Genomic DNA, 12,328 nt, shown 5'->3' with positions numbered 1-12,328 from the left:
TCTCAAATGGTGGACGCAGTCATCCAATCTGTCGGCAGGGACTTCCTTCCTCTCCGTCACTCCGGAGCTTACTCTAACGACGGACGCCTCTTTAGAAGGCTGGGGGGCACACCTCCAAGGTCTGTCCATAAAGGGCAAGTGGACTCTGCCTCAGATGGCTTGGCACATCAACAGGCTGGAGTTGTAGGCAATTTTTCTAGCGCTCAAGTCATTCCATCCACTACTTCAAGGAGAGTCAGTCCTTATCCAAACGGACAACACAACCAGCATGCATTATATAAACAAGCAGGGCGGAACGAAGTCTCCACTCTTGTCTCAGCTGGCGCAATCGATCTGGGACTGGGCTCTGAGTCACCACATCACTCTCACTGCTGTTCATCTTCCAGGTGTCTCCAACATCCTAGCGGATTCCCTCTACAGGTCCACATCATCGACCCACGAATGGGAATTACATCAACCAACACTCGAGTTGATTTTTCAGCGCTGGGGTCGTCCGTCGATGGATCTCTTTGCCACACAAGAGAACCAGAAATGCCCATATTACGCAAGCTGGCATCCCCACCGAGGGTCACAGGGCAATTCCCTTTTGATCAATTGGTGCAATCTGTTTGCTTACGCTTTTCCTCCGATCCCTCTGGTGCCTCGAGTATTGTGGAAGATGCGGAGGCAGCCATGCCACATTCTTCTGATTGCTCCAAGATGGCCTCGACAGGCGTGGTTCTCGGAGCTGCTCCTTCTGTCCCAGTGCGAGCCCATCCTTCTTCATCCTCGGATGGACCTCCTCACGATGGACAAGGGTCAAATTTGCCATCCAGACCCCGCATCTCTGAGTTTGACAGCCTGGAACCTGAGCACTTTGAATTTGCCCATTTAACCATTCCGCCAGACTGTAGAGACATTCTCGCTCAGGCCAGAGCTCCGTCAACTGTTAAAACCTACAAGCTTAAATGGAGAAGGTTTTGCCATTGGTGCGCTGCAACCGGTGTCCATCCCATTCATTCCACGCCTGCGCAACTCCTCCCATTCTTTCTACAACTGGCTCAATCCGGACTGTCTCATTCAACTTTGAAAGTTTTCCTGGCGGCAATCTCACGCTTCTGCCAGGATGGCTCCACTTCACTTTGTTCTTCTAGGATAATGCGTCAATTTTTCAAAGGATTGTTCCACAAGTTCCCACCAGTTCGGCGCCCTCCTCCTTCTTGGCGCCTTAACATCGTTTTAGCACAACTCATGAAATGGCACCATTTGAACCTATACACAAGGCTGATTTGAAGTTCCTTACTTGGAAGGTTGCTCTTCTCCTTGCGTTGACATCTTCACGTCGCGTAAGTGATATTCATGCCTTCACGATAAATCCTCCTTTTCTTCAATTCCAGTCGAACTGCGTAGTGCTTCGCACTAATCCCACCTTCCTGCCCAAGGTGCCTTCGGATTTCCACGTCAACGAGCCTGTTTTCCAAAAGACTTTCTTTCCTAACCCACAGTCTCCGGCGGAGCAGCGCTTGCACTCCTTGGACATTAAAAGGTGCTTAAAATTTTACATCAGCAGAACAGCTCCTTTTCGTAAAGCTGACCAACTGTTCATAGCGTATGGGCGCTTCCACAGGGGGCGTCCAGTTACCAAACCCACTATTGCTCGTTGGGTTTCCTCGGCCATCACTTTCTGCCATCAAATGGCAGGCAAGCCTCTATAGTCTTCAGTGAGGGCCCATTCCACCAGGGCGATGTCGTCTTCAACTGCCCTGTTCGCCGGTGTGCCGCTGCATCAGATCTACAGAGCAGCCACGTGGTCCAGCAGGCACACGTTTACAAGACACTACTGCCTGGGTGCCATCAATGATGCTGATACGCAATCTTTTTCAATAAGGTGAGCCTCTGTCTTCCCTCCTCCATTATGGTTTACCATGTTATTTTTTGACTTGCATGACTAGATATGTATGTATATTCATATACTTTGGTCTTATAAGTCGGTTCATTATTACTGCTTTCTATTCTATATTCAAGCATGTGAATCTATGAAAGACACCCTAATACTGGAGAGAACAATTGTTACTTACCTGTAAACAGGTGGTTCTCCAGTATTGGTGTCTTTCATAGATTCACATGCGACCCACCCTCCTCCCCTCAGAGGCTCTCTTCTCCTCATAGACTCTGTGGTCACTCTTGTGCTACGAAAATCTGAGGTACTGAGCTCTGAGGAGAAAGTTCTGGAGGGCTGCTGGCGCCTGATTGGCTACAGTTTGGACCAACATAATGACAGGAACAGATTACATGTGTCTTTTCTCTCTTCATGTATTCCTATGTGGAACTATGTTTAGGCTTTTACTGCCTTTTTCTAATGTGTATTTCATGTGTTATATTTTACATATACATATTATTAGTATGTTATTGCTATTTTATTTACCGTGGGACTCTAACTCCGACGACGGGGAATATTCAAGCATGTGAATCTATGAAAGACACCAATACTGGAGAACCACCTGTTTACAGGTAAGTAACAATTGTTCTTCGATTTTAGAGTGGCAGTGAGTTTTGCCTGTAACCTTCTGACAACTCCATCTCATTTACTGTACAATCCTAATAGTTTCAAACTGTCAATGGTTAGCCACGCCTAAGACATAAAGATGTCTCATGGTGTAGGCCAGTGAGCGCGTGTGTGTGCGCGCGCGTGTGTGTGTGTGTGTGCGGCGCGCGCATTCATTTCATTCATTTGTGACGCAGTGGCTGTGGTTCCATTCAGTCAGTTGCGGACGCTTAGTACCAAGTACAGATGTAACTCCAGTGGGTTATTAAATTCACTTACCTTTCCATGGTTAGAAGATTGTCTGGTTACTTCATTGTGGGTTCCACATAAGTTTCTTTTAAAGTTTGCTGTTCACGTTACAGCGACGACCATCTGTGATGCTCTCCTGGCACCTCACTGGTGTTTGAAAATGTAACTCTTTTCAGTGGAACTAACCTGGTTCCTGAATCTGGCCTGTGCTCCATCACATTTGGTCTGAACTTGTAATTTTCACAGTCTCGAATGACCAGATAACTGCAGAATCGCATCTCTCTGGTTCCACTGATTGGATTTTTGTCGTTTTGATGGCAATCATTTATAACATTTTACTCTAGTTTTCTACATTGGTGTGGGATTTTTCTTGTGTGAGGTTTCACTTTTTACTGTGTGCGTACTGTGAAAATGCTTTCAACATTGCCTGTAAGGCTAAGCCTGACTGCTTTCTGCCAAGCAACCAGAAGGTTAAGCACAGGTTAATTTAGTGACTTTTTGTAGTTTACCCACACAATGATTGGGGCTTTTGCTTAAGAAGGGCTTACACCCCTTCAACCAACAACTCAATTTCTAAAATTTTTGTTAAAGCTGTATTGGGTATATTTTCAAATAGAATTGCTATGTTTTTTAAATGATGCTGCTATTTGTATTTGAGCCTTTTATTACAGATGGCCATGAGTGCCTGGCCCATTTTGTTGGGTGCAGCTTAGTTGCAGCAAAGCGGTGTTCTTTCTCACTCCTCTAGATGTTTTGTAACTATTGCTAGCAGAATGTGGTAACACTGCTGGAATCCGCAATCGTGCCAAATAGGACATTTTCAAATAACAGGGGAGCACAAGGGAGTCAATTGCTCCAAGTAACCATGTTCATCAGAGCATAAAACATCTGAAAAACATAAAGTGGTGTGAACTATAGACTCCCAATAGCGATCCATTGACTCTATGGTAGCATTTGTAGATTTGAAGATAAAGCGAAGAATACATTTCCTGGAGGGACTGGAACTCCAGTGCTTTGGAGCTTTGTTGTTGAATGAGTGGGAGCATAAGAAGGGTAAGATGAGACAAGGATAACTTGGGAAGCAGAGTGAAAAGTGAGTCAGGCCGAGTATAGGCAGACATTATGACATATGGGTGGAGCAAAAGTGTGAATTGATGAGACCATGCATAGAAAATAAAATATGTGCTAGGTGGAGATAGAAAGCCACCTATATATAGGTATACTGACTGTTGGAAAACCTTTCATAGGCCCACGGGGCACCCAGGGGTTACTGGGCCCAACCGTGGAGGTTGAGGCCTTTTATTCCTGATGTCCAGAGGGACACCCTACTATGGGTCTTGAGCAACTGGACCAATTACCCCTTCTGCACTTGACTCTCAGTGGCAGCTGTGGACAAGCAGTCAAATGCTCTCTTGTAGGGAAAGTATAGATAGAGGTAAGTGAACACAACTCATAACTCAAAGTGCAAACAGTACAAATAATAAATCAATGTCTAGTCCAATACTTACTTTTGTAAGGAAAATAAGTATTTTATTTGTAACTCTACACATGCAAAGGAATATTGACAATCTGAAGCAACAACACACTCCCCTTGAGATATGGCTCTTGTAGTTATCAGGCAACTCCATGTCCCACCCTCTTCCTTGTAATATGTTAATGGTTATTCCCCATTCACTGGTGGCCGCATCCAGGGTATGCTTACTAGTAGGTCGTATTCAAGAGTTCCCCTTTGAATCCTTAGTTAGTAGTCAAAAGTCTCTATGATGCCAAATCAAAGTTGGCAGCAAGTCCCCTGATCCAGACTTACCTGCTCCGGCAGTGTGGGAGTGTTTATCGGTGTAGCGAGTGCTATCTTCACGGGCGGTTTTGAGTCCAGATCCTGCTCGTCGATAACGGGCAACGCGCCGTTCATGCTGCAGCATCCGGCAGGTGCAGACTCTCTCCTATGAGCAGCACTGACGGTTAGTTGCAGTAGTCAGACCGGCTGCTGTTCTGTAAACATGAGGTAAGTCTCTCTGCCCCTAACAGGTCAGGGGGCCCAAGGGAGGTGATTATCCAGCTCCTGACTGGAGCCCCAGCGAGGGTGCGATGATTTCAGTGGCATCCTTGTGGTCGTCTGGGAATCAGTCGGGTGCAGATCACAGCAGTAATCCGTCCTTCCGGACTGCGACCTGAACACTTGGTCACAGTGGTACTGGCAGCCCCGCCTGGCATACGGAATTGCCTGTTACCTCCCGATGTGGGCGTAGACTCTTCTGATGCGATTGCCCCTCTATGGCGGCCCGTCTTAGCATATGGGGTCGCCGAGCTCAGTGGACCCCAATCTCACGCTCCCAGCCAAATAAGTTAAACAGTGGCTTCCTCTGTCATACGGGGTCACTGTATCGAGGTAGTTTGGTCCCTGCGCTTCCCATATGGCGCTCCTTACATGGCTTAGATCACGGCGGCTCTCTCCTGGCAGTGAGGGGTCACTGGACTTCTTCTGCACAAGGGCAAACATCCGATCATTGCTCAGCTGTTCTCACACCTCGCTCAGAGAGTCCTCTCAGTAGGACCTCGCTCTATCCAGCGCTCCCCTCTTCCTCACAAGGCACACTGGGCAGGCGTTGGTGTGCCAGGCTCCAAGGCGGGTGATCCTGGTTTTCCCTGGGTGATGCCCCCTTACCCAGCAGGGAATTTAGCAGAGCTTGGCCCCCTGGTCACAGGCAGCAGTCTTTCAGAGCTTTCTGGTCTCACAGAGCCCGTCTGTCGCTTGGTAGATGACAAAGCTTTGGGGTCTCAACATCTCTGTGATTTAGGGTCTGAATCTTTGAAGTTTTATATTGGGGTTCTGCTTCTTTTGATGTGTACATTTCTCCTTTTCTTCTTTCCTCCTGAACGGTTGTTTGTCAGAGCAGGCAAGGCTCCGAAGCGTTTTGACCCACAGCCAAAGTTATAGGAGTGACCAGGGTACACACTTGGAGGTCAGCCACAATGATATGTGCATCAAAAGGTTAATCTCTGGCTCCAAGCCCTACTCCGTATCACTTATCGGTTTTATCTCCTTCATGAGATGTGTCCAGGCCCCTATCTTGTCATCTATTACTTAATTAAAGAGCAACCTTTTGAAGGGTAAATGGGAGGGTCCCCTTCCTCCAGTGTGTCCCACCCAGCTTACAGGAATGCTTCAATACACACATCTGTCTCGGGGGATTCCTCTCCTCTTGTATTCACCAGGCAGGACAGGACTTCCAAAAATGGAACCCAGGATCCTCCAAGTAATGTACCATTGTAGGCACACTTGCATTCAGTGTAGTTTCCCAGCACACTTACTCTCCAATTGTGTTACCTCCTTGCACTGTGCCAATACAGCAGCACATGTATTCAGCATACGTACTCAGTCTGTACGCCCTGCTCAGTACTACAGCCTTTCTGTATTGTACCAATGTACAATTACATGCCGGTGCTGAGCACCGGAAACCACAGCTCAAATTAAGCACTGAAATATTCTAAATCGCAGCGCTAATACCTCAACGTAAGTTGCTTTGCAAAGTATGATGTATAGGTTTCAGTTGAGACTGGATGCAGAAACCAGTAATTGAGGACATGCAATGTGTACAGTATTAGACAGCACACTAATTTACTGCGTTATACAGTTGCATATATTTATAATACATTGTATTTACGTGCAGTTTCAAGCACAGAGAGATTAATTTACCAAGAATCACAGAATGTGTTTGCTTAAAATAAACACCCTAGTTAGTATCATATGGAGGTATTTAACGAAATCTCATCCTATTTAACGAAATCTCATCCTATTTTTAGACTCCCTGTGCTGACAATCTGCACAGCTATTGGCCTGGAATTCATGAAGGAATCGCTCAAAGGAAACCCATTTATCTGTAATTTTCTGTGTTTAAAAATAAATACAGACAGGAAACGCACTATTAGCTCTCTGTATTTATCTGTAAAAATCAATAAAAACTGGGAGCCTTATTTATGGATAGCGTGCGCCCTTATAGCCCCAAATTCACGCGACTCCTCTCTGGCTCCTGCTGTCAGTCTTTGTTTGGCCCAGTGTTCGGTCACACAATGTCACTTACAGTGAGATGCCTGTGACATGAGCAATATCTATTTAATTTTGCTGGTTTGAGAGCGGAGAACGGTGGCCTTGTGGCAGGTTTCCACTGTTGCCTGAGCTGTCATGGTAAATGTCCAGTAGTTGACCAGTGTTGTCTCCTTCATCGTGTCCAGGCCCTCTCTATGACCTACTGAGCTGGGATTCACTTCTGCGACCTACTAGTATCTACTGTGCTGCTCGTTACAGCATTAATTCCTAACATTTTGGAAATGTATTATGACACGTAGCGTTAATTATGCATTTATTTTAAATCATGGGTTATTCCCCCCTGCACATCTCCCTTGTTTTAAGAGCTCCTAATTTTGTGATCTTCATTGTTTTTATAGGTCTGTTTAGTAGGTCTCTGTTCTTTGATGTTCCTGCTTCAAATTCAAGGTGTACCTCAGTGTGGTTGGTACATGAGGGATACAATTAAGATAATGGTTTTGTCCTCTTGGAAAAATGGGAAACAAAATATGTCAGTTTCTTTTTCTTCTTTCTCGTTCTCGCCACTTACCCGTTTAGATTTGTAATTTATTTGATGATACACCTTTTAGCTACTGTTGCCTATGCTTTTTAATGCAAATTACAAATTGTTTAGTGATCATTAATGGTTTTATATATATATGTACACAGATATATATACACAAATATATGTGTGTATATATATATATATATATATATATATATATATATATATATATATATATATATATATATATATATATTAGTATTTTAAAATGTGCAAGTCACATTTGTAAAAGCTCTTACTCTTTGAAGTGCCTGTGTATTCACTTCTCATGTAATGAGGCCTCGTTTGTATTTTACTCCAGCAGGGGATGGAAGTTCTTCATCTGATAAAGCCATTAAGTCGTCATCTGAAGCTGCTACAAAGAGGCCTATTTCCGAGAGCGCAGGAACATCAGAGGCCTACAAGTCGATTTTCACATCACACAGCTCGGCAAAGCGCGCCAAACCCCCTAACTGGATTACTCAGACAGCAAACTATTACTGAAGGGCACTGTGGGTTTGTAGCACATGCAGCTATTTGAGAAAACAGAGCTCATGATAGATATGTTTTTTTTCATTATCATTCCAGATGTCTTATATCTTTGCAAGAAATGTACATCAGAAACTAACATAAGCTCCTGCAGTTTTCGCCCTGTTTTAATTATAATAAAACATGAATACACATGCATTGAGTAGTGTCCTTATTAATGGGTATGTTTAACTTAGTGTACTATCTCTGCACATCTCTTCAAACCCATTCAACTTTTAAAAAGTGTCTGTCTTCATTCTTGTACCACCAATCAGAAACGGAAGACCTTTTGTCCTTGCCCCATAAGGAAACAGACTTACACAATCTCACTTCACTTGACCCTAATAAAGAACTCGATGCGCTCAGCTAAACGCTTGCATTTTTCCCAAACGTAGCCTCGAGTCAGCTCTGAAAATTGGTGGAGTTCAGACTGATCTGTCCGATGGGGAATAGTGGACTGTGAGCCCGGGAGGTGTATCTCCCAATACCAAGTACAAAGACTGGCCTCATGCAGCTGCAGTGATGTGCAATTATTCTGAAAAGCAAAATGTTCAAATGAGACAGGTTCAAATTTCCACAATGCTTCAAGAGGAGGCTAAAATTTTCTTTACCACCACACTTCAAGTATGGTTTAGCAACATACCTCTCAGGGTTTTCTTTGTTACAGTAGTAATCCTAACCTTATCTAGAAATCCACCTTTCTATTTTAGAAAAAAAGAATTTGAACACAGATACCCTGCTCTAGCATTCTAGCTGTAAATTCTGTGTAAATTTAAGAATGCATTGACAGATAAATATCACATTTCGTTAATGTTCTAATACTTGTCACTTATTAAACAGAATTCAAGTATAAGTCTACTTCAAATGAACTATTTTTAGATATTTTTTATGGTCAAAACGTTGCAGTGATCTCAGGTTTCCAACAGATATTGCTTCCTAATTTCTATTGCTTTCTACCACCAGCCGTCTGAATGTTTCACACCAGCTCCCCAAGTGCTCAGTGGTATTGTGGGGGAAGGGGTGGGGGGTTGACTTTGAGAGCTGACCTGTGTACATGTCACCTGGACATAAGTTGCAGCTCCATAAAGCCACCCCGCATAACAGCTTATTTTAACAATTTTTTTCATCCTTTATCTGACACATTTTGCTTGTTTGATCACAAACTGTGCCCAAAATTTGGTTCAAAATGTACAGGTACTTCCAGTGCAAGGTGACGGTATTTGGGGTGTTTTGGGCAAGATCATACCACTGGTGATTCAGTTATGCTTCAGCGTGCATCCAAGAGTTAGTTAAGTGAGATCCAGATTTTCCTCTGACTATCCATCCACAGAAGTGCTCTTCAATGTCATCATCCAAGATGCAGGATGACTTTGAGGTCTGCAACCCCAAAGAGGCGCCCACGTACCATGACGAGTCAAGGAATAGACCACAAGTGGAAGAAGAAGAAGCAGAAGAGGTTGCATTTGAACATGGACTTTTCACCCACTCGCCACTCGGGTTTAGGCTGAACCAGCATCATGACCTAGAGTGGGCGCTTGCCTCAAGACAACCAACTTCTGCCTTTTCAGATGAACCCCAACGTGTTCTTGAAGCTTTGGCTAAGTATGTTCCCCATTTTCTTTTGCCACTAGAGTTGAGCTCAAGGATTTAAACGCCTTTTATGTTGTAGTTGTTCAATTAAATGTAAACCCAAACCTACACCCTCCCATTCACTCTGTCTTAGGATGCTCCTGCATGGTCTTTGCCTGTCATCATTATCAAACAGAACCTCTTGTCTGACCTATATTTCTTTAGAAGTGGCCTACTATGGGCTCAAACTCATGACAGATCCCCAGCACAGACCTAAATAACAACAACTTCTTAAAAAATTAATTTTATTTAATAAATAGAATTTTTTCAGTCATTTGAATATTCATTTTAAATAACTTTTTTTAGTCATACCAATTCATTGTTAGCAGAATTTAACATTTTATTCACAATTTATATATAAAAAGTATCAGCCATGTACCATTGCACAAATGCAATACAATCAATATCTGTGTGAAGTACATCCTATAGAAAAAGACAAAACATACAAAAATCAAGAATTCTTATAATAAGATTTAAACATAACCCCACTCTCAACCATCAAACAATCATTCACACCAGTCAAAACAATCTCACACCCAAAACACTCACGCATAGAAACATGAGATAGTGGGAAACTCCTCTTATCTACAGATGACATACACTTTTTTCACAATTATGTGGCCTAATTGAATCCAAAAACTGTCCACTCGTGTGTTGTCTTTAAAGGGTTTCCCATATAGACGGTCACGGTCTGTGTCTGTCACCAGCAGCTTTATTTTCGATTCCACGTCTTACCCCATTCTTGGAAGCTTCAGCCCCAGGACCGAAATTAATTCTTATTTAAACACTACGCCTAAGACCGCTATCAGTTCTGAGTCTTCAATAGGTTTTCCTTCTACACCGCAAGAAGGATTCCTAGCAGTTTTCTGATCATATTTATGATGACCGATGCCACCAAGGAGCGTCTGGGCCCACCGGAATTCCAATTTAGGGGTTTATATGGATGTGCAGTATAAGAGTACATTATGTTCTCTGCAAGCGATTTCTTTTCCCATTCCATCAGGTTGGGCCTTAAGAGGAGTTTCCTCCTTAGCCATTGTAGTGATGTTAGTTGTGGTGTCATCTGACTTGGACTATTGTAATAGTCTTTACAAAAGGTATGGCCATATCATGCTTGCGCTCAAAACACTCTGCAGGTCTTCTGATTAAGAAGAGTTTTCAGAATTAATACACCTTTGTATAGTATACAACCTCCTCCATGGACTTGCCTCGCCATGTCTTAACCAGGTTTTTCCTCCACTTTCACCTTCCAATTTGCCTTAGATCAGCCTCTTCTAACCTACTGTAAGTATAGCATATCTATATACGTTTAAAGGAGTAGTGGAAAGGGCCTCAGTCCACAAGGCTCAATCCTCAAGGAACTCCTTATTTCTTTCATCTGGGTTGGAGAAAAATGTTAAGATTCAGGTATTTTCAGGTGTATTTAAAAACCCATTTCTTCAGCACCGCTAGATATAGACAGCGATTTAATAGGGAGTAAATGTTTTTTTTTATTATTGTGAGTTATTTAAAGCCATATCAAAACCAGTACACAATATAATATATTAAGTATGTGTACCCAGAAATAGAAATTCACATTTGTTACCCGTGATAATAGTGATAAAAACGTAAAACTTAGGTTTATTCCAGTTTGCACGATTAATTAAAATCATAGCAAACTGTACAATAAAAAGAGGACCTGGAAAAAAAACAGTACCATGCAGATTACAAAAGATACCACTGACAAGTAGAAAGTATACACTATCGCATGATTAATAGTAATTGTATTTCTGAAAGGTGACTTAAGTCAAATGATGGCAAGATTTATTACGTTAATGACAATTACCTCGTTAATACTAATCAGATATTATATGTTCCTTCGGTTTTGAGATGGTATCTTATGCTGACGATATCCAGCTGATTGTTCTGATGTGACCAAATATGCACTCTGTTTCCATGAGACTCAACAGCTGCCTAGCAAAAGTGTCTGAGTGGATGGCTGCCAGCTGTCTGAAATTGTATGGTGGAAAAATCGAGGTTCTGGTATTAGGAAATAGCCCAACACCCTGGGATCATATAATTTGGATATATCCCTTAGGAAAGCACCCTTTACCTAAGTCAGAAGTAAAAAGCCTAGGGAAGACCCTGAACAACCATCTAACTATGGCCTCCCAAGCAAACAAGCATTTGCAATGCAATAGGTCTCGCATTAGGAAAGTGTGAGCTATTGGTATTGCAAATGACAATATTTTTTAATATGTATTGGCTTTAAAAATATATAAATTAATAGCATTGTTATTCACAAAGCCAATAGCTGACACTTTCCTAATGCGAGTCCTATTGGCTATGGCAATGCTTGTTGGTAGCAAACAAGGACAGTGCTGTTGTGGTGCTGAGTGATTCTGTTGTGGTGCTGAGTGATGTGGTGGTGTCCCAGAGTGATGTGGTGGTGTCCCAGAGTGATGTGGTGGTGCCCCAGAGTGATGTGGTGGTGCCCCAGAGTGGTGCCCCTGAGTGATGTGGTGGTGTCCCAGAGTGATGTGGTGGTGTCCCAGGGTGATGTGGTGGTGTCCCAGAGTGATGTGGTGGTGTCCCAGAGTGATGTGGTGGTGCCCCTGAGTGATGTGGTGGTATCCCCGAGTGATGTGGTGGTGTCCCCGAGTGATGTGGTGGTGTCCCAGAGTGATGTGGTGGTGTCCCAGAGTGATGTGGTGGTGTCCCAGAGTGATGTGGTGGTGTCCCAGAGTGATGTGGTGGTGTCCCAGAGTGACGTGGTGGTGTCCCTGAGTGACGTGGTGGTGTCCCTGAG

General features: G+C 43.4%; 1 protein-coding gene across 1 annotated transcript in view; it reads left to right on the top strand.

Moving 5' to 3' along the window:
• Window positions 1–8,063, top strand: part of RTF2 (replication termination factor 2) — a 416,662-nt gene extending 408,599 nt beyond the window's left edge. The window contains exon 9 of the mRNA XM_078652002.1: window positions 7,706–8,063. Coding sequence (XP_078508128.1) covers window positions 7,706–7,887 — 182 coding nt within the window. The 3' untranslated portion in view covers window positions 7,888–8,063. The remainder of the gene's footprint in view (window positions 1–7,705) is intronic.
• Window positions 8,064–12,328: the final 4,265 nt, after the last annotated feature.

This window comes from Lissotriton helveticus, chromosome 7, assembly GCF_964261635.1.
Source record: "Lissotriton helveticus chromosome 7, aLisHel1.1, whole genome shotgun sequence".
NCBI classification, from domain to species: Eukaryota; Metazoa; Chordata; class Amphibia; order Caudata; family Salamandridae; genus Lissotriton; species Lissotriton helveticus.
The sequence above is the reverse complement of the archived record's forward strand: the minus strand, read 5'-3'. Positions and strand labels throughout refer to the sequence as shown.